The following is a 24,035-nucleotide window of genomic DNA, read 5'->3' on the forward strand; positions in this document are numbered from 1 at the left end:
AATGATCATTATCATCATCAAAATGACTGCTAACACTTACCAAGGACTAATTACCAGGTACTGGTGTTAATCACTTATATACATTATCCTATTTAATCCTTATAGCAGTCCTATGAAGTAGGACTGTTAGCCCTGTTTTATAGATGGGGAAAATGAAGGAGAGAATGTTTAAAAAACATGCCAATATCACAAATCCAGAACAAATCTCCAGATTTGTCTCCAGAGCACATGATTTTAAACTGTGCTATGTTGTTTCCAAGATACGATTTTTAGAAATACTGACCATGGCAATACCAATGAGAGAATCTGGAAAGAGGGCTCTACAGATCACCCTCAATTTGCAACAGTCTGCAATGACATGTCTGCAACCACCGATTAATTAGGTTTTATATCCACATTGCCCCATGGTGCCTGAAAGGACAGCATTTAAAATATTACCAAATATTTTGCTTAAATAAAGATGTAAACACATTTATGGTTTTCTCCTCTTTCAGAAACATGAAGAAAAGGGCCATTTAAACCAGTAGGATAAACATTTAAATACTATTAAGAATATCAGTATTTTCACAGGCACTATCTCATCTGTGTTTATTTGACACAACCTTCTTAAAAAATCCATGTCAGATCCCCCATTACTTCCTTTTTTCCTGTGGTCAAAAACCACATAGTCATTTCTAGAATTTGGTTGGGATTGACTTATTTAACAAAATTCTTTTCAAAAGTAAAAAATATAAAAGGGAAATATAAAATAGGAATGAATAACTCTACCTCAGTAACATATTAATACAATACTTTCTGCTCAAAACAGTACTATCACAAGATACAGACAAAAAACTGAACAACAGTACAGGGCTGCCAAGATCAACCTCCCTAAACCTTTTTCTTTCATAAGTGAGAAATATGGGCCCAGCAAAGCTAAATGATTTTCTTAAGAGCCATCCAACAAACCAGTGGCAGAACTGACCCTGCAATACCATGTCCTTTCACTATCCCATATTGCTAGTGTGATACTTGCTTCTGCTTTCCCTATCATCATTCTCCTATACTTTCTTCACTGTTTTGTTTGGACAATAGAGTCATACATTAAATCCTGTAATGTGTGAGATTTCTGCTTCCTCTGGTCTTTAACCACCCTGAAAACCTGCTTACAAGTTTACACCTGACTTGTATGTACTTATTTAGCTATTTGTCATTCTGATCTTTTCATACACTATAATCATTTATGTTTCCTTACACTTTTATCCATTGGGAGTAATTGCATTTCAACTTTTACTCTTCCATCCTTCATGAACCATTTACCTGTTTTTAAAAACCCTCTATATCCCCTATGCCAAATAGTCACAGCACAGAGTAAGTTATATTAATTGAAATTCCATTTGTGGGTTCATATTTATCTTTCCTCTGAATTAAAATAAACAAATAAAAGGCTGGGCATGGTGGCTCACACCTGTAATCCCAGCCCTTTGAGAGGCCAAGGCAAAGGATCACTTGAGCCCAGGAATTCAAGATCAACCTAGGCAACACAGTGAGGCCTCACATCTACAAAAAAATAGAAAAAAACTAGCCAGGCATGGTGGTTCAAACCTGTAGTCCCAGCTACTTGGGAGGCTGAGGAGGGAGGATCACTAGAGCCTGGGAAGTTGAGACTGTAGTGAGCTGTGATCATGTCACTGTACTCCAGCCCAAGCAACAGAGCGAGAGCGAGAGCGAGAGCGAGAGCGAGAGAGAGAGAGAGAGAGAGAGAAGAAAGCAAGAAAGAAAACAAAGAGCATGGTTTTCGCTTTTTGTTACTTTTGTTTGTTTCAGATTCAAGGTCCACCTCTGCCTAATAGTCCGCTTTTTTTTTTTTTTTTTTTTTTTTTTAACTATAGCTACAGCATAATATGGTCTCTGTCTCTTAAGCTTCTTACTTTTTGGTAAGAATTAAATCCATGGTATTATTCTCATGCTTTGTCTACTTTAGTAGCAACTGAAATATCAACAAGGCAGGAATTTTTCAGATGGTTTGATTTTAGCAAGTGATATTTATACAGTCATTCACATCATGTCTTCTACTATCTCCAAATACACAGCTTTTATACAAAATAGAGCTGGACATGCCACCTGTTCCCCTCTTCCACATTTTTTCTCCTCATGTCATTGTTATGACTCAGCAGAAGTAGGGAGGCACTGATGGGTTGCATGGGTCCTGGCAGGTTCTTTACCCTTAGTTACACTACCTCAAAAGATTATCTGTGGGTTATGGTGAGTCTACATAGGGCTCAATTTCCTGTAGTTAAGAGATTATCAGAGAGCAAATGAAATAAATTGGCTATAGTTTAGAATAAGAAGTTTTGTCACCCAAGAGACAAAAGTTTCTGCACTAGGATTCCCATTTGTTGCTTAAGGAAGAAAAAACAAATTCCAACTCTTTTATACCAATGTTCAGAAAAGCTCACAAATGTCTCCCTCCAGGACAGAATGTGCTCCACTGTAGTGTCTGAAGTCACCTACCAGCCCTCTGCAGTGGCACTACACTCTTCTATACCTGAGTGCTTTCACACTGATCTCTCAAGTTCCTCCACCCAAAAGGGGACACAGTGTGTATGTATTGTGCCACTCCCTTCACTCTGGGCCTTCCTCTGCTCAAATTGTCTCCAGCCTCTCCAAGGCCCATAAAATAAAATCTAAGCTTGAGGCAAAGCCCTTGGAGTTCTGCTCCCACTACACACCTCCATCCACTGCTAACTTACCCAAGGCATCTTCTGCCCTTCACTGCATCCCTCCTCATCCCTCTGCTCTAAGGGATACAGACAATTCTCCAAATAAGCCATGCCAATTGTGCCTCTGCACCTTTCAATATGCTTTCCTTGCCTCAAGCACTTTTACTGTCCAGTTCGACACCACTTACAAAGGGAAGGCTCCCCCGACTCCACCTTGTCGTGAGTGCAGTGCCCCTTCCATCTTGGGTTAAAGTGTATCACAGTCTTTATATTTTATAACAATTGTTCTCTTATTTCCCTGTCCTACGTACATGGTGTGATTTAGGAGTAAAGGCTGTGCTTCTTCATCACTTTGTACCCACAACAAAAAACAATGTCTGAAATATACTTGGTGCTCAGTGTTTGCTGAATAAAATCCTAAATTAATGTACTAACATCTCAAATCGCTTGATATTGCTGCCTTCGATTTGCAAACATTTACATCTAATTTAGCTCCTGGAAGCTAAAATTGATCAATCTTGTATGTTCTAACAGACAGTCGGAAACTTGTTATTTCTCAACATGTGTACTGCATTTATCTTTGCTTACAGTGTTCTAGCAGAGTGCATGAAATTGTATTGGTGCTATAATATAGATGCCTGTTTGAAACAGCAGTGGAATGAAATTGTGGGCAGGAAGGAAAAAACAATAGAATAAAAACTGAAACAAGGTTGAAGAAAAGTAGAAAAAAAACAAGGAAAACCACACCTCTCTGACTCCTTAAGGACCCATTATTAGAATGATGCTGCTGAAAGAAAAGGTCATCTTAGGGAGAATGACTCTTGAATTTTCAAAAGTCATAAGTGGTTCATAATAGCCAAACTTTAATTCAATAATCTTGGAAGAAATGTCTGTAATTATGAGTAAAACTATCAATTAGATGGGCCTCAGAAAACTTACAGGGCAAAACTTAAGACAGGATAACTTTTTCATGATAACTTTTTGACCTACTATCCTTTTGTTCATCTCCCAATAATAACAATCAAGATGTAGTTTTAAAAAGATCATTACTATTCTTATGCATAAGATAAGTCAACTGAGGGTCAAATTCTCATATACATGATTCTAAAATTTTTTCAAAGGTGGCAGCAAGTATATATATAAAACCCAAACCATCTCACAAATGAGAACACTATGTCATAGTGAGATCTTATTTACCGATTCACTCAGCAACCACAGATGTTCCCAATGACTACCCTAGGATACAGGCGTTGAGATGAAAGAGGCACAACCTTGCTCTCAAAGGCTTTCTTTCTCTGCACTTCCCACAGTTTGTTTCAAACAGACTCACTGAGCACTGATTCAGCTCGCTTCGCCTTAGTGTTTTTTTTTTTTTTTATTTTTGTTTAACATCTTCCTCCACTAGACTGAAAACTTCTTGGTGACAGAGAATAGAATATATTTACCTCTGAATCCAAAACACCCAGAAGTTAGTACTTCAACCTAAGGATTTGATAAATTCTTGCTGAAATAATTTGAAAAAAATTAACCTATTTACTTTCTGTTATCCTTTAAGATTATGAAGTATCAAGTATCCGTTTTCCTGGTCAGGCAACAAATTGATATCATTTCTCCCAGATACACTTGAAGTTCCTATAATCTAATATATTTGGCCTTCACAGATGCTCTTGGAAGCATGAACCAATCAAACAAACAAAAACAGAAAACAAATTTAAACAGCAGTCCATTTCCCCTTCATAATCTGTTTGTGGATTGTGATGTGTTCTTACATTATGTGATTAATTTCTCAGTTTACTTGTTCATGATATGATGCAAAGAAAACAGAAATACAGGATTCTGTCCTTAAATTTTTGTTATTTTTTATACCAGGCAGCATGAGTTCTTCTTGCCCCATTTTCAAAAAGCCAATCCAAGGTTCCCCTCCAACCAAATGGAAAAATTTCACTGAAGAAATAAAAGGGATTGATATACAAGAACCTCAAAAAGATGTGCCACCTGGGAGTTCAATGATTCAACTGGGAAATTCTACATGACCTTAGTAATTTTGGGCAGGGGGAGGGACAGGCAATACACATTCAACTACACCCAGAAAAATTCGTCTTACGCTACAAAGCCAAACACCAGATGTTATTTGCAACTTTTGGACTGGATTACCCTAGAAGTGTCAGAGGGCCCTTCTGTGGCTGGTGCCCTGAGGCCAAACACAATAGTTTCTGTGATGGTAATGGCTGGCTGTGGAGGAATGTTATCTTGGTAAATTATGATAACTGGGCAATAAGGATTACCAAACCCAAAATAAATTTGGAGGATTTGTGCATGTGCCAACTATGTGAATTACAGACGTATGCATTCACCAAAGGTCTTCCATCATCAGAGACAGAAGTTTGTCATGCATACAGTCCTCATTGAAATGACATCTATTATCAGAACTTCTGCTCAATGCAATATATAGTTCATCCCCTGACAGTCTATCATTTGTTCTAAAGTAACCTCAAAGGCCCAGTCCTCTTGGCAGATCTACCTCTTGGTGTCCAATGTGGTTCATTTGCCCATCTTTTACACAAGGACTTTCTTAGAGCACTTGACTGGTATCTGTGATCTTTTCCGTAACAACCAGCCCAGGGAAAGGAGCTGAACTAGGTTTATAGTCTGTCACTAGAAACTGATAGCATACCAAATCTTCTTTCTAATATGCAGCCTAATTTTGTGGTGGGTATTTTCAGAAGCTGCTTGTGCCTGTGGCATCAAAATTCACATCTGTATAGTTGACTGAAAAGTACTGTTTTGGAAGTATGGACAGCCTGACACTTGAAGTGTTTGACAAATACAGATTTTACTCACTGGACATCCAGACATCTCAAATCCTTCCTATTTTTACTTATTCCTCAAATATAAATGGAAAACAGCCTAACCAAAAGACAGGGTATCTAGTAACCATTTCAAATGAACTATGATGATAGCTGAATAACTTGTGCTGGTTATAAGGCCTTGGGCAATGAACAAGGTTTACAAAATTTTTAGTTATAACTACATGCTGACTCTACAAAACAGTATCAGCAAAAGGCTTTTTCTCTGAATAGTCTCAACACAGAGTGATTCCCTAATGACTTTCCTTAGACTTCTGTTTTCAATCTACTGAGATGAAAGTATTTCCTCCAATGTTAGAAACATGTCCTGTTCTAAAAAGTATACCCTCTGCAAATTACCAGATGGCAGATAATAATGCTAATTTAGGATGGGCTTGATGGCATCAGTAAAAATGATCTTGATATAGCGGTTGCTTTTATATAACTTCTGTGACTGTAAGAAAGACCAGCTGTCCCTAGTTCTTTTGAGAAAGAAGGGAAGAAAAGGGAAGTTTCTGCCCCAAATTTAGGGCAATCACTAAATGACTTAATGGGGTAAATATCCAAAAGCGTTTAGATCTTTATTTCCATAAGGACAAACTGTTCAGAGGCTGAAGTTGCTATGAACCCAAAGAAGTAATTTTTTGTTTGATCAGGAGTAAAAATCCCTGGCATTTCTTTTTTCAGCTTTCCAAAAATATAGATAAAACTAAGAATTTTCATTCTTATCAAATATCTGTTTGTATGTCCTATTAGATCCATAATTAATAAGAAGTCATAACACTGTCTTTTTGCAGGGCACAAGACTGGGCTCTTATTCTCTCATTGCAACATTTTATATATGGTTTTCCATTTGAACAAGACTAATGAAGAACAGTGGTGAAGTTTAGGAGTGGCACTTTTGGCTCTTTATAATACCAAATGATATCTAAACTCTTACTGTGTGTGCCACACTGTTCTTAATACTTAACATAGATTAAACTACTTTAATCCTCACAACAAATTACCCGCTGTGTGATGTTGGGCAAGTTATTTAGACTTTCTAAGCCTCAATCTCATTTCCAGAGACAGAAACCAAGGCTTGGACTATTAGGTAATTTGCTCAAGCTCCCTCAGTTGGCGAAACGCAGAGCTGGGACCTGATCCACCTCTTTCCCACCAACCACGACTGCCTTCGAGTATCCCCAAGGATCACTAACTAGAGACAGGCAGAACTAGATGTTCCCAAACATACCTTACAGCACTCAGACCTGCATTCACTTGCTCTATGAGATTCTTCTAAAATTGAAACGCACAAATGACAATGAATAAGAAACACGAATTCTTTTCCACATTCCCACCCTAATCTTTGCGACTTAAATTTTCAACCTAGGTGGCCTATAAACTTCTTTGAAAGGCAATCCAAAGCTTGTAACAACTTTTGCAATGGTTTCTAAAAGAAGGTTCTCATGACTTAATGATCTTGAAAACATTGCTGTCTTTATAACAAATGTATGACTGAAGAAAAAGATAAATCTCAAATGAACACCTTACATCAAATCCCCTTTGTGATTAAAAAAATCAGATACAAGTTGATTGAAGATGGGAAGTCATATTTTGAAGATAGTTTCAGAAAGACAAGCAAATAATGATACACTCAGTTCTTAAAGAATGATTAGAAAGAAATTTTAAAAGACAATGTGGCATAATTAAAATTCTGCACCATGGCTTCAGCCCACCTAATTCATGCCTTTGTAAGAGGAGTGAGAGAGGCCCAGCCCATCACTTTTGGAAGGCTTACATTTATGGAAAACACATGGGATTTAGAGCCAGCTGGATCTGGATTTGAATCCCAGCTCTGCAGTTTTCTAAGAATGTGGTCTTGTAAGTTATTTAATCTCACAAAGCCTCAGTTTCTGCATCTGCTAAAATGGTTAACCGTCCTTGCAGGGTTATTGTAAGGGTAAAGCGAATTCCAAGCTAATAACATGCTTGGCACAGGGTAGGTTCTCAATAAAGTGTGGCTAATAACAAGAAGAACAATGGTATTAATAAAAACAAATAAATACTTCCAAGAGCAGAAAGAGTGTAAGTGTGGTGGAGTCAGACGACCTTGGTTTTAATTCTGGCTTTCCTTTCCTTGTAGAATTCACATCATATTTAATGAAGTTGTTCTCGGTCGATCACTTTTCTCTCATAACATAAAACCTATATGACTTTGATATTATAGGTTCTTCCTGTGAGCAAGTTAATTATCTTCTTTTTGTTCTAGTTACCATATCTGCAAAATGGGGCTAACAATAGCATCTACCAAATATGCTTGTGGTTCACATCATGTCTGATACTGACACATTAATAAAAACTCAATAAACGCTAGCTGTTGCTGCTGTTATTTTAGTCACTGCATGAAGAATATTACAAAACCAGGACCAGCCTCCTGGAATAAAACTGCCCACCTATAATGTTGATTCACAAATTGCAAATACAAGAGTATGAAAACTCCTGAGGATAGCAAACAGTATTTTAGACTAACACCTGGAATAATAAAACATTAGAAGTTACCTCAATGGCAAAATCAAAATCAGACTACAGACTACAAGGAGATCTGACCAATCAACTGGTAATCCTTGTGGGGACACAGGAGTATATGATTGCCACTGATTTCCAAACTCAAAGCCAAAATTTTTTTTAAGGTGGTGAAGAACAATGAGACAAGGGGAATATGTTTTGCCTCCCTTCTTTCCCCAAAAATATATTCTTCACCACCCCAATCCCTGGCCGCAGTGCCTTGCCATTTTTCAAAATCTTTTTACAAAGGTCAGGAAAGCAGAACTGATCCCACTGTGTTCCCAGCATGCTACTTAAAAAACTCAGCCACCTAGCAAATGTAATAAAAAAGGGCTGCTGTACCTATAACCCATCCAAAAAATAGCTACCCAACCAGAGCATTCCAATTAGCAAAAATGACATATAATCTTGCTGTTTCGGGTGTGGCTCTACAGAGAGGGATGAAGGGGCTGGGATTCTAAGTGCTGTCTCCAGCATCTCACAGATTAGACATCTGAACCAGGGTAAAGAACAGGATGACCTAAAAGCTGTCTGTACTCCAAGACCTCTAAAGCACCCACTTCTTCGCCCAGAGCCAGATAAGGAACCAGCAGCTCAGTAGACGTCTCCAGGAAAAGCAGCAGGGATGAACTTGAAAGACTCCATTTCATAATATGGGGTGAGAAACAAGAGGCATGTTTTTCCACAATCTCAAGAACAGTAACTTCAGCAGCCACTTCATTATATTTCTACTGTAAATGATACAGGCCTGAGCCAAGTCAGCACCAAAGCTCGCTTCAGAATTCAGTCGGTGTTAGGTCATCTGTACTCTATTGACAACTGCTGAACTCAAAACCCTTAACGAGGCATCTCAGCAACAAGATGTGTCCTGCCACTAATGAGGCTCTTTTTCCATGAATAATGAACAAGAACATCATCTCTGTTGCCAGGTATACAACATAAACAAAGCTCAACACAAGGGCCTTGGTATGGTGAGTTTGTCCATTTGCAACAAAGGAATTTTTTCAAAGTGTGAGCCAAGTTTTAGCACAGGGTGTGACGGGCTGTTGTAACAAATAATGTGAACATATGTTATCAGAATCTAATAAATCAGCTTTTGGTTGTTGTGGAACAGAGGCTGTGCAATGGGATAGTTAGAGACAATAGAGAGTTCCATTTCTTTATTTTATAATGAGTCTTATAAGGCTGATGATTTCTGTAATGAACTGAGATCTTCATGAAAAGAGACTTAAGAGGCTTATCATCCCAAAGGCTCTACTCATTAGTTTTATTTCTTAAGGCTTGATATATCACATTGAGTACAGGTCAGCATTAGGAATTGCTAAGGCACTGATGGTTACAGAGTGGCATTTGGAAAAGTGCATTGCCACCTGAACCCATGGCCATGAGACTGAATTCCTTTGGTACTAAAAGAATGTCAACGTATGAGGATTTTGCCTACCAGGCAGCCCAACAGTTTAGACCCCTAAACTTGGACCACTGTTTAGCCAAACAGTGAGTGAGATTTTAGCATATAAACAGAGAATACAAGTGAGCTGACATGAAAGCCAAACAGTCCTTATTTTGTTTACTTTAAGGTGCTCCACAGATACTTTTCTCTGTTTCCAAAATCAGTTCCATACTAGGTGGCATATATCTTGTTACAGGGTACTTATGTCTGCACAGGCAAAATGATGCCATCATTGGCTGAAGGCTTTTAGTTTCCATAAATTTGAGCAAGATTTTGAAGAAAAGGAAACAAAAACAAAAACAATCTCATAATGCCTGAGTTCCCCCAACTATAGGAGATAACAACTCTCACCCATTTCAGAGATTCCTTATGAAGAATTATGACAAAAATAAGACCCAACAGCCAGGTGTGGTAGCTCATGCCTGCACTCCTAGTGCTTTGGGAGGCCAAGATGGGGAAGTTCACTTGAGGCCAGGAGTTTGAGATCAGCCTGGGTAACATAATGATAACCCATGTCAACAAAAAAATTAAAAATTATCCAGGCATGATGGCACACTCCTGTAGTCCTTGGGAGGCTGAGGTGGGAAGATGGCTAGAGCCCAGGAGTTCAAGGTTATAGTGAGCTATGATCACATCACTATATTCCTTCTGGGGTGCCAGAGGAAGACCCTATCCCAAAAAAACCAAAATCCCAAATGGTAGTTTGCCCTATATGCTCTGTGATCTGAATAATTCTTTTTTTTTTTTTTTTTGAGACAGAGTCTCACTCTGTCACCCAGACTGGAGTGCAGTGGTGTGATCTCAGCTCACTGCAACCTCCACCTTCCAGGCTCAAGCAATTCTCCTATCTCAATCTCCCAAGTAGCTGGGATTACAGGTATGTGCCACCATGCTCAGCTAATTTTTGTACTTTTGGTAGAGATGGGGTTTCACCATGTTGGGCAAGCTGGTCTCCAACTCCTGACCTCAAGTGATCTGCCCGCTTCAGCCTCCCAAAGTGCTGGAATTACAGGAGTGAGCCACCATGCCCAGCCTGAATAATTCTTTAAATGCACTGAAGATGCTTACTAAAGAAAAAATACTTTAGAGAGTAAAAAATGATTATATAATGTGTAATCACTTCCTATATCCATTTTTACAAGCAAACACTTTAGGAAGATGGTTATTGAAATAAGGCAGAATAGTATGAAGCTCTGCAGAGATTTTAGAAACTATGTCATGGCAGGTAATTATGTGGACAATTTTTGTCCAACTAATCAAATAATGAATTTCATGGATAACAATATGAGCATTAGGGTGTTTAAATACCTAGGATGACCAGTTTATTTTTCTGATTTCTTAGGAAGAGGCAAAATGGAATAAGTTCATGAGTGAGTAACCAAAATGGTAAAAGGACTTCAAAGCCTGCCATTAAAAAAAAAAAAAAAAAAAAAAAGAGGATATTCTGCTGCTAATGAGAAGCACTGGGATGAAGGGGACATAATTTCACCTTCCAATATTTACTGAGTTGTCACATGTACAAGGGATACTAGCTGTTCTACATTGCTCCAAAGGGTCAATGTTACCAATAGGCAATGGTCACAGTCAACTGATGTGGAGTTATTACAAGAGCTCTAAGAGTCAATGCTGCCCCAACAGGATAGGTACTGCCTGTGGGATTCTGGGTAATTGATGACCACAGAGGTAATAGAGCAGAGTAGACATAAATACCTGATGGGCGAGCATGAGGGGAGTCTGTAGGGAGGGAAGGAGAGGAACGGGACACATGCCATGTCACATTTCTGGCCCTTGGTAACCATGAAAATCTAAGATTCTGCCAAACATCATCATAAAACTGTAGGTGAAAATTCTCTAAGAGTATAGTTACCAAAGTGCTGTGCTATTTACAATGACCCTTCCAATCTAATCAGGGAAAATACATTGAAAGAAGAACAGTCAAGTAAATAAAAATAACCAAGGACTTACCATCATACTTTGCTAAGACTGCCTGAACATCAGCATATGCTTGTAGTTCCAGAAGGGCTTCTAAAAGGTTTTCATGGATATTGAACATGCTCAGAAGAGGGAACTCCTTCATTAACTAGGACAGAAGAAACCAAGGAATAATTAGTATATATTTCTTATCCTTTTATTGTATATGTAACATTTTGATATTTATACACAGTAAAAGATTACTAGAGTTAAGCATCTTAAAAAATAAGCATTTTTTTTTTTAGATGGAGTCTCACTCTGTCGCCCAGGCTGGAGTGCAGTAGGGTGATCTCAGCTCATTGCAACCTCCATCTCCCAGGTTCAAGTGATTCTCCTGTCTCAGCCTTCCAAGTAGCTGGGACTATAGGAGTGTGCCATCATGCCCGGCTAATTTTTTGTATTTTTAGTAGAGATGTTGTTTCACCATGTTAATCTGGATGGTCTCAATCTTCTGACCTTGTGATTTGCCCACCTAGGTCTCCCAAAGTGCTGGGATTAGAGTATTTCTATTTTTGAAGTATAATACTGAATTGTATTTACATAAAAGTATAATTCAGTTCTTGAAAGTATAATTAATATTGGGCTATAAGCATTCATATCAATTATTATTTTGTAAATCATTAAATGCTTCTTGTTTTTCTGGTAAAGTGGGATAAGATTCAGAGACAGAGGTTTTCATAAAAGTTGAAGAAAATGCTCAATAAAGATAAAGTGCCATGGAGAAACCAAACAAGGTAAAGGGTGAAAAATGTCTCACAGGCATTACCAGTTAGGTCACTGGTAACTTTGCCAACAGCAGTTTGGATGGAAGGCAGACAACAGAGGGGTAAACAAGGGGGCACTACTCTTTCAAGCAGCCTAGTGGCAAAGTTAAGGAGAAACGGTAGAAAAACAGCTAGCAAGTGACATTGGCTAAAAGAAAATTTGTAGGTAGTGATAGGGGTGGTAATAAAGACATTAGTTTATGAGTTCCTGCCTGATGGCCTCCATAAAACAGGGGCCAGGATCATCTTCTGAGACTAAGAGAATAGGTGTAGGGAAGAAGTTTAAAGATGAGGTGAAAGTGAAAAATAGCCACACCGGGGAGAACTTCTTAGGAGGAAAAATAAATGAAACAATTGCTAAGCTGTCTTGAGGGCCAAACAAATTAGAGACTATGAATTTATAGAAGTATAATTCCCATGGTTGTCAAGTTTCACCTAGCAGTGGTCAGGAGCCCAGGTACAGTAGCAAGATGTCAAATGATTAGGTTGAGCCTGGGTAAATTGAATTAGTTTCAGTAAAAATCAAGGAGAAAGAGACTGGACTATGTCAGTGAACAAATGATTCAAGGAATGGTCCAAGGGTTTTAGACTGAATGAGGATGAAGAGAGGCTCAAATAAAGTCAAAATATATAATATATACAATATTGAACTTCACTGGGAAGCAAACAGAAAGAAGACAGACCAAGAATTTCAGAATAAAATTTTTATCTTCAAGAAAGGTAAAATCTGGCCAGGTATGGTGACTCATGCCTATAATCCCAGCACTTTGGGAGGCCGAGGCAGGTGGATCACCTGAGGTCAGGAGTTTGAGACCAGCCTGGCAAACATGGCAAAATCCCATCTCTACTAAAAATACAAAACTTAGCCAGGTGTGGTGACACACACCTGTAGTCCCAGCTACTTGAGAGGCCGAGGCAGGAGAATTACTTGAACTCGGGAGGTGGAGGTTGCAGAGAGCTGAGATGGTGCCACTGCACTCCAGTCTGGGCAACAGAGTGAGACTCCATCTCAAAAAAAAAAATAAAAAATAAATAAAGAAAAAGAAAAGTGAAATCTTATATTAAAAGAAAGGTAACCAGGTTCTTTACAGAGCAAAATTACAGATATATTCTCCTCTAATCCTCTACATGGATAACTGCTATCTATTATAACATAATAACCTCTAAAATATGATAACTGTTTTTGTGTCAACATACTCAAAGTAAATATGCTGAGAGAAATAATATTCAAAAATAGGCTAATTTACTGCTAAGCAAAAAAAAAAAAAAAAAAAATCAGTGAATACACTGCATTAACTATCCAATTCTTCCTCCATGAGGAACATTTACCATATTGTTTTGTTTTTTAAAGCCAAGAATCATTTACCATATCTTTAAAAATAATTTTCTAAAGGATTATAAATCATTCTATTATAAAGACACATGCACATGTTATGTTTATTGTGGCACTGTTCACAATAGCAAAGGCTTGGAACCAACACAAATGCCCATCAATGATAGACTGGATAAAGAAAATGTGGTACATATACACCATGGAATACTATGCAGCCATAAGAAACGAATGAGTTCATGTTCTTTGCAGGGACATGGATAAAGCTGGAAACCATCATTCTCGGCAAACTGACACAAGAACAGAAAACCAAACACTGCATGTTCTCACTCATAAGTGGGTGTTGAACAATGAGAACACATGGACACAGGGAGTGGAACATCACACACCAGGGCCTGGGGGGTAGGGGGCTAGAGGAGGAATAACAAGGGCTGGGGGATTGGGGAGGGATAGCATTAGGAGAAATACCTAATACAGTCAGGGCTCTGGATGCAGCAAACCACCACCATGGCACGTGTATACCTATGTAACAAAACTGCATGATCTGCACATGAACCCCAGAACTTAAAGTATAATTAAAAAATAATAATTTTCTGCAGCCCAAAAGAGCATCATATTACTCACAAAAAACACCTATTACAATTATTATGTGTTCAGTTAGACTGATGGTCTGAACTTCCCTAGAGAGGCCTGCAGTATTTTCATTGTTAATAAAGGAAGTGAATAAGACTATACCACACACTGCTGATGTTCTGTAACCAATAAAAGTATTTCTTGTTCTGGTTCATTTTGGTTCTGGTTGACATTACTCTTTGATTTTTTTCCCCTCTTTCTAATTAAAGCTAGTTAGAATTAAAGCTCTCTGTCATTCAGCATTTGGCAATACAATAAAGACATTCTCTAAACTGCAACATTTAAACATGTACTGTTTTCAGCCAATTCTTCAGGTAATGATGAAACTTCAAGGACACAAATCATATTCTATAATTTAAAAAGTGAAATTCCAAATATTAGTTGTTGAAGCTTAAAAACTGAGTCTTATTAAAACTCAGTGAGACCACATATACAAACATGAGGTCTCTCCCGGTTCCAACAGAACTTGAGATAAGATGCTAGGAGATTCAACAGCAGTACTTTCATTGGAAGCTTGGACAGAGTATACTGTGTCCAAAAAAAAAAAAAAAAAAAATCACCAATAAAAGGATTTTAAACATGGCAAAAAGTAAATGTTGGAGAGGTAATTGAAGTCATATGACAAAGAGCAAATCTAGTTTTCCTAATTTAATATAAACAAGAAGAAAAAGTGAACCCTCTGTTGCCTCCATTGCACTCCCCGGCCCCTCAAACAAGCTAGCTTAGAGAAATGCCTGCTACTCCCTAGGCTCAGTTTACACCTCACTGCTTCACTAAGATCTGGCTCGCCTCCCCATAATCTGAATCTGCTTGTCGCCATCTACAGGTGACTGAAATTGCTCCCACGGATACCCTCCACCCTTTTCTTGTTTGACTTCTGCATCATTTGAAAGTCTGATGGCTAGCTGGGTGCGGTGGCTCACACCTGTAATCCCAGCACTTTGGGAGGCCGAGGTGGGCAGATCACAAGGTCAGGAGTTTGAGACCAGACTGGCCAATATGATGAAACCCCATCTCTACTAAAAATTCAAAAATTAGCTGGGCATGATAGTGGGCGCCTGTAATCCCAGTTATTTGGGAGGCTGAGGCAGGAGATTCACTTGAACCTGGGAGGCAGAGGTTGCAGTGAGCTGAGATTGCCTCATTGCACTCCAGCCTGGGCAACAAGAGCAAAACTGTGTCTTTAAAAAAAAAAAAGTCTGATGGTTTTTTCTTTGAAACACTGGCCTCTCTTGGCTTCTTCAACAGCAGTCTCTTCTGGTTTTCTTCATAATTACCTCACAGCTCCGTCTCTAGTTCCCCCTTGTCTGTAACTTAGGAGTAAGTCTTCTTGCAGATTATGTCCCACATCCTCTTATCTTAAACACCTGGATCTCCAGAACTGCTGTCATGTCCAGGGTCTCAGCATCAGCACCTCCAAGGGAATGACTTCCACAACCTAACATCCTGCTCTTGTCAACTATCTTCCTGACAGTTTTACCTTAGTGTCTTAAAGGCAACACAGCTAGTACTGAGCTGACAATTTCCCTCTTCCCAGGCCAACCCTTCAAACATCTTCCTCCTTGATATTTCCTATCTCAGAGAAAAGAATAATTAACTTCTTGTCACCCTCTTCTCCCTATAGCCACTTTGGAGGCCCTGCAACCCCGAGTTAATATGTAAAACATGCTGATAGCTTTCATTATGTGCACTGAAAGCTCTGTTATGAAAACAAACACCTAAATAGCATCTGCACTGGTCCCTTTGCCTCCAGTCACCTCTTTCCAATCCATTCCTCAAATGCTGTCTTATACACAAGAGTCCAGAGGCTTTTATACACACAAGTGAGTCCATCACATTCCTGCTTAAAAGGCAATCACTGACATGACAAGACTTATCCCAAGTAAATAATCAGATCTGAATACAAATTTGCAAAGCTGTTTATCACAACATTATTTGTAATAGTAAAAAAAAAAAAAAAAAATGCAAGCAACTTAAAATTTAACCCATTATGAGACATTTAAGTATAATAAACTATAGTCACCTTTTGGGCCATTATATGTTATCATTAGAAGTTAGTTTCCAGAAAACTTTCAACAGCATGGCCTGGAAAATGCTGGCATACAATATTACACTAGAAAAAGCACAATACAAACTATATTTTGCAATAAAATCATGCCTTACTTATGAGCCTATGCATAGAAACATACTTGGTTAGAAATATGCTAAAATTATACCAATATACTAAATTATATTAATATACTAAAATTTGAATAGCAGTTATTTCTAGTTGATGAAATTGAAGATGATTTATATTTCTTCCTTCCTATTTTATATATGTTCTATTTTTTTTTTCTTTTTTTGAGATGGAATCTTGCCTGGGCTGGAGTGCAATGGTCTTGGCTCACTGCAACCTCCAACTCCCGGGTTCAAGTTATTCTCTTGCCTCAGACACTCAAGTAGCTGGGATTACAGGCATCTGCCACCACGCCCACCTAATTTTTGTATTTTTAGTAGAGATGGGGTTTCACTATGTTGGCCAGGCTGGTCTTGAACTCCTGACCTCATGATCCACCTGCCTTGGACTCCTAAAGTGCTAGGATATAGGCATGAGCCACCGAATCTGGCCTCGTGCTATTATTTTTAAAAGGAGTATACACTCATTCTATAAATTGGGGAGGGGGACAGCCATTTTTCGGAATACTGGCTTCTCACTGAATTCAGGATATAATCTAAAATGCTTGGCATGACAAACACAACCCCTTGTGATGAGACCCTGTCTACTGCACCAGCCTCATTTCTAGCCACTTCACACACACAACACATCTGGCATAAAACAGCCTCCAGTTCCTTAAACAGGCCACATTCACTCATTCATCTATCCTAGCTCCTCCTCCCTGGAGTGCTCTCCCTTCCTGGTCAATCTGGCTAGCTCCTCAACTTCCAGGAAATCTTTACCTGGCCCCTGACTCCTGACCTCTTACCTTCATCTGCAGGTTAAGTACTCCTGGCCTGAACTACCAGGAGTCCTTGTCACAATCATCCACTGGCATCTTCTCCATGAGTCTGAGAAGAATGTGAGAGCAGGAACTTTGTCTTATTGTTGTATTCTTGGTCAATGACCAACCTATCACAGGTGCTCAACACACACTTCCTGACTCAAATGGGTTTTAAAGGCTTTAAAGATCTACCGCTTTGGGCTACATATTATATTATTATGTCTGTTGCCACAGCTCTACTTCTGGCCCTTGAATTACATACCCCTAAACATGTTTTTATGATTTATAATCTTCCTTTATCTACATCTTGGACAAGGTACAGGTAGAACCTGTATGTTCTGAATCAATGCACAGAAGAATTTTCTTATAGTTAGAGCTGTCTGAAAATGGAATAGATGGTCTAGAGAAGTCTCTTTCACCAGAACTATTTATATACAGAGAAGCTGGTCATGGGACTCGGATATTAAAGAAAGGACCAAAGATCTTTCAAATTCTGCAATTCCAGAGAAACAATTCCCAGCTCCTAAGCCCAACTTTTAAGGCCCTCTCTCAGCTCAAGGCCAGATTCCTCTGGCCTCTCTTATCTTCTGCAGGATTAAATTCTAGCCTTGTCAAACCAGACTATTACACATCATTCCCAGAACCCTTTCTACAGTTACTTGCCACCGTGTTTTTGCTTGAACTGTTTTCACCACCTGGAATACCTTTTCCCCTCATTTACAAGGCAGCCTGTCAAAATCACCCCACCCTCCAAAGCCCAGATCAAATGCCACCTCCTAAAGTCACAGCATCATAGAAAGTGAGAGCCAGAAGAGTCCGTGGAGATCATCCAAACACCCTCCTCACTTTACAGATGAGGTCCCTCCCACCCCCACCCCGCTAAAAAACAATAAAGGCTGCAAGTTTAAGTGATTCAGCCAAGTTAGTGCTGGGATTATGATTCAAACCCAGTCATCAGCACCAAGTCGAAATTTCAACGTATCAGAACCCCAGTTTCTGGGTTGCCAAGTCCATAACTAAACCATTTTGCTTATGCTTCTCACATCATACTATCATATCATCTTTGTATTTTGTTTACATGAATTTAAGAAGACAGCTGTATTACAGAGTAAAGAGTCCTATATTTAAAGTTATTCCTGAATTGAAATCCAATCTCTGCCACTTACTACCTATGTGAGTTTGCACAAATTATTTAACCTCTCTGAGTTTTGGTTTCTTCATCTCCTGGGTCTTAGTTCATACAGCATCTTCGCAAACTCTATCTACCTCTCTACCTACTGTCACCACCCACACCCTCATATCACCATTTTCCATTGTTTCTATCACATTTGGAAATCATCTTATTTATGTGGCTGAGTATTAGATAATCCAAAAAGCAAAACTAAAAATAATTAAATATAGGGTAAGAGGTGGAGGTCTAGTTTCATTCTTTTGCATATGAATATCTAGTTTCCCCAGCACAATTTATTGAAGTGATTGTCCTTACTCCAATGAGTGTTCTTGGCACCTCTGTCAAAATCAGTTGGCTGTAGATATGTGGATGAATTTCTGGCTTTTAAATTCTGTTCCATCAGTTTGTGTGTCTGTTTTGATGCCAGTACCATGCAGTCTGGGTTACAATAGCTTATAGTATGATGCCTCCTGCTTTGTACTTTCTGCTTAGAATTCCTTTGGCTATTTGTGGTCTTTTTTGGTTCCATACAAATTTTAGGATTCTTTTTTCTATTTCTGTGAAGAATGTCATGGGCATTTTGATAGTGATTACAGCAAAACTGTAGATTGCTTCCAAAAACCTCAATGTAAGATCCAAGACTGTAAAACTACTAGAAGAAAACATGGGGGAAATGCTTCGGGACATTGGTTTGGGAAAAGATTTTATGAATAAGACCTCAAAAGCACAGGTAACGTAAGCAAAAATAAACATATAGTATTGTATCAAATCACAAAGCTTCTGCACAGCAAAAGAAACAAGAGTAAAAAGCAACCTGTAGAACAGGAGAAAATATTTGCAAACTGCTGATCTGAAAGGGGATTCATGTCCAGAATATACAAGGAACTCAAACATCTCAACAGTAAAACAACAAACAATCTAATTTAAAAAATAGTCAAATTATCTGCACAGATACTTGTCAAAAGAAGACAACCAACAAATATATGAAAAAATGTTCAGCCTCACTAATTACCAGAGAAATGCAAATCAAAACCACAATTTAGTATCATCTCCCCCCAGTCAGGATGGCTATTGTAAAAAAGATTAAAAAATAAAAAAAGAAACTCTGGGGAGAATGCAGAAAAAAGGAAATTCTTACACACTTTTGGTAGGACTGTAGACTAATATAGCCGCTATGGAGAACAGTATGGAGGTTCTTCAAAAAACTACAAATATAATAACCATATGATCCAGCAATCCCACTACTGGGTATTTCCAGTAGGAAAGGAAATTAGTATACTGAAGAGACACCTGCACCCACATCCTTACTATAGCACTATTCACAATAGCCAAGACATGGAATCAACCTAGGTTGATTCCATGTCTTGGAACAGATGACTGGATAAAGAAAGCATGGCATATACACACATTGGAATAACATACAGCCATAAAAAAAGAAGAAAATCCTATCATTTGCAGCAAGATAGATGGAACTAGAGGACACTATTATGCTAAGCGAAATAAGCCAGGAACTGAAAATTAGTCACTGCATGTTCTCATTCATATGGAGAAGTAAAATAAAGTTGAGCTCCTAGAACTAAAAAGTAGAACAGAGGATACTAGAAGCTGGGATAAAAGGGAAAGGGAGGTATAGAGAGAGGGTTGTTAAAAGATATAAAATTACAGCTCGATAGAAGGAATAACTTCTAGTGTTCCGTATCAGTGTAGGATGACTACATTTAACTTTAATTACAAAAACAGGTAGGAGACTAGATTTGGCCCACAGGCCTTAGTTTGCCAACTCCTGGTTAATAGGAATAAAAGGTAAAAGCCAAAATGTCTTCAAAAAATAAGTTTTATAATAATACTATATTCTAAAAACATAACATCTGGTTTGGCAGACTGTAGCAAAATGGAAAAAGCCTACTGTACAACCCAGCACCTCTTCTCCCAGCTACATTCCCTAGAGACTGTTTAGTCCACTATTTATGATGGATTTTTCCTCACCCATAGTGACTATTCCCACACTGGGATATTCCCATTGTAAACTGGTGACAAAATAGCATTTTTGCTATTCAGCAGAAAAAAGAAATGGGTTAGAACTTAAGATATCTTAATGTGGACAAACATCAAGCACTTTTGTCTTTTTTTCCTTATCTAAAAGGATTATTCATTCAGTAAACAATAATCATTCATTCAATAAACATTTACAAATATGAACTCCTTGCTATATGTCAGGCATCAGGACACATAGTTCATTAAGACTGACCCCTATCTAACACATAAAAGACAAGCAATACGTTTATTTTCACAGAAGTGGCAAATGACTGTTATTCTTAAAGGCAATTTCATAGAAGTGAGAAGAAATTACACTTAGAACCCCAGTACTTAGAAAGATAAGATGAATACATAAGGCTGAGATCAACTGCATATACGAGTCCACAAAATCAAGCAGTTTTCAGTGAAGTACACTATATCTGTTCTAAAATCTGATATGATTTAATTAAATCTAAAAATGCACACAAAACAATACAATGTATAGTTTATGGGCTATATTATGGAAATGTCAGAAAACAAACCAAGGGTCGGGCACAGTGGTTCACGCCTATAATCCCAGCACTTTGGGAGGCTGAGACAGGTGGATCAGTTGAGGTCAGGAGTTCGAGACCAGCCTGGCCAACATGGCGGGATCCTGTCTCTACTAAAAATACAAAAATTAGCTGTGCGAGGTGGCATGTGCCTGTTATCCCAGCTATTTGGGAGGCTGAGGCAGGAAAATTGCTTGAACTTGGGAGACAGAGGCTGCAGTGAACCAAGATCAAATCACTGCACTCCAGCCTGGGCAAGAAAGAGAGACTCTATCTCAGACAAAAAGAGACGGGAATGGAGAGGAGGGGAAAAGGGGGGAGGGATAAAGGAAAGAGGGAAAGGAAAAGAAAAGAAAGAAAACAAAATGGAAAAACAGACTCACTGGTGCCTCACGGAAGGTGAATGTGAGTGGTGGTCAGATGAGGGCCACAGCTTTATATTGTTTTATTTCTTGTAAGAAAAGAAGGTGAAAAAGGAACAACAACTACAAAAAATAAAAATGAAAGAAGGTGAATGCAAAAATGCAAAAATTTTACCTAATTTGTTACTATGTATTACCACTTATTTTAAATTCTAGGTAGTGCAGCCATGATTTTTATACAACATTCTGCATACTTTTTTTTTTTTTTTTTTTTGAGACAGTCTCGCTGTGTCACCAGGCTAGAGTGCAGTGGTATGATCTCGGCTCACTGCAATCTCCACCTACCAGGTTCAAGTGATTCTCCTGCCTCAGCCTCCCGAGAGCTGGGATTACAGGCATGTGCCACTACTCCCAGCTAATTTTTGTATTTTTAGTAGAGATGGGGTTTTATAACATTGGCCTCAATCTTCTGACCTCCTGATCCGCCCGTGTCAGCCTCCCAAAGTTCCGGGATTACAGGTGTTAGCCACTGTGCCCAGCTTGCTTGTTTTTCTTGTGTTTTTTTTTTTTTTTTTATTGTTGTTGTTGTTTTGTTTTGTTTTGTTTTGTTTTTTTGAGATGGAGTCTTTTGCTCTGTCGCCCAGGCTGGAGTGCAGTGGTGTGATCTAGGATCACTGCAACCTCCGCCTTCCGGGTTCCACAATCCCTGGCTATGCTATATGTGAACAGTTTTCATTTTTAGTTGCACAATAGATCATAACTCAGTTTATTTATTTTAAAATAACGTACCAAATAAATACTTGGTAACATAATTAGCCTTTCTATTATGAAAAGACCGCAGTTCCCATATCAAGCTTTGAATGAAAGCATATGATAAATATAAAGGCCTGTTTTCTATCAGCTAAGTCATTCTAAATAAATCTTTAAATGTGCTCACTATCTAGCATAGTTCTGTTTATTTATTGCCCGCTATCTTCTCCACACTGGTAATTGCTTTCTCCTGGCAGTAAGAAATTTATATGCCCTGTTTTGCCCAAATATTACAGCTCACATAGAATGAAAATGCTAACTCTCCTATGATTCCTCTAATACCTATGGGGAAGAACATGGGATGGGCCAAGGATAGAATTTCAGTTTCAATTTTACATCATCTGGCTATTGTCAGTTCAAGTTTATTTCAATGAAAGAATTTGAGGCACTTCTGAGGTTAACATTTATGAGCTCAAATGGGAAAAAAAGGCAGAGTTAATTCACTGGATTTGAAATACTCTATGGACATAATTTAGAACTACAGTCTGTATGCTTTTTCTCAGCTGACTTACAGGATGAACACAACAGTTTAAACCTTTCAAGTTTGATTTGTATCTATTTAAGTATTTTATTAGTTTAGCTATGCATGTATTGTTCCTTGAGTGAGAAAGGCAATGGGACAATTATTACATATTTTAAGGCAGAGGTAACTAAAAGAGATCCTCAGCCAGATTCCTACTGAGGTCAATGCAAGCTTGGACTAATTAAAGTTTATAGAATTTGGCCTGTATTATATTCAAAGAGCAGATACTATTTTGTTACAGTTGCAAGTTTGACATTATTTAATTACAGTTTCAAATACAGGAATAAATAGAAAATTAAAAAGACACTCTATATTGCATGGTTATTATTTTGTCAATAATTTTTGCTGACACTAAGGGCCATGAACGGGAAGCATGAATTGTTTACCAGAGTCCTCAGAGGCCCACGAGAGTTCCATTTATACAGATCACTATAAAATGCAGTCCTGAGAGGCTTAAACGTACAAATAAGAAAATGTCATTTTCACAACTAATCTAAAGACAAATATTAAGCTGCATCTATTGAAAAGAAATATGGTCAATACATGATCTGCATGGATAGTTAACTAGTTCCCCAGTTACCTAGTTCTTCACTGAACTGAGCACATTATGTAAATGCATCCATCCTGAGAACTAAGGAGAAGTAATAGTTACAGGCATGCTGATCATCTTCCAGTGAGAGTTTAATACTTCCCAAAGACTCAAAGGGCTAGAAGGTTATCTAAATAATTATCTAATTTTCCTGTCAAAACTGATCAGTTTAGTCTAAAGAGGAAGCTTTTTCTTAAAAATTAAAATGAATGGAAAAACAAAAATTAAAAAATTAACTAAAAAATTAAAATGAATGAGACAAGCTTTGCATTTATACATAGCCCAATAAAAATATTTTCAGTTTAAAACTTTGTTTTCCGTTTGTTTCTTAATCAGATAAAAACAACAAGCAAAGCTGATCAAAACTTGGAAATCTTCAAAGATTGTCCTCCACCTCTACCTGCCTCCGTGACAATTCTTTACCTAACTTTAAGACATCTAAGAACTTTCCAAAATCAAAGGTCTGAGAGTACCACTGTTTTATCTATGTTATTCGGGAGGAAATTTTTGTACTCTAAACTCCATGGCAAACTGCAGTTTAACAAACCCCAGAGTGAAGTTGTTGGACATGAGGGCAGGAAAGAAGCTGGTCTCGTACTGTCTTGGGGAAAAGAATGATTTACACCCTCCTCAAGACTGATGGGTAACTCTGAGTAAAACATTTCTTTCTCATCTTAAACCGCTTAAAATAGGGTTGTGTCCTAACCCGGAGATCATGAACAAACCCGAGAAATTTGATGCATGTTTTGAATGGCTTGGAAGCAGGCCCACAGACAGAGGGCGATAAGCATT

General features: G+C 38.2%; 1 protein-coding gene across 14 annotated transcripts in view; it reads right to left on the reverse strand.

Moving 5' to 3' along the window:
• ST7 (suppression of tumorigenicity 7) overlaps window positions 1-24,035 on the reverse strand; it is a 294,435-nt gene that overhangs the window by 48,818 nt on the left and 221,582 nt on the right. For all 14 annotated transcript variants that reach the window (XM_039472839.2, XM_039472837.2, XM_074379175.1 and 11 more), the window contains one exon: window positions 11,511-11,625. In XM_039472839.2, coding sequence (XP_039328773.1) covers window positions 11,511-11,625 — 115 coding nt within the window. The remainder of the gene's footprint in view (window positions 1-11,510; window positions 11,626-24,035) is intronic.

This window comes from Saimiri boliviensis, chromosome 10 (assembly GCF_048565385.1).
Source record: "Saimiri boliviensis isolate mSaiBol1 chromosome 10, mSaiBol1.pri, whole genome shotgun sequence".
Classification (NCBI taxonomy): domain Eukaryota; kingdom Metazoa; phylum Chordata; class Mammalia; order Primates; family Cebidae; genus Saimiri; species Saimiri boliviensis.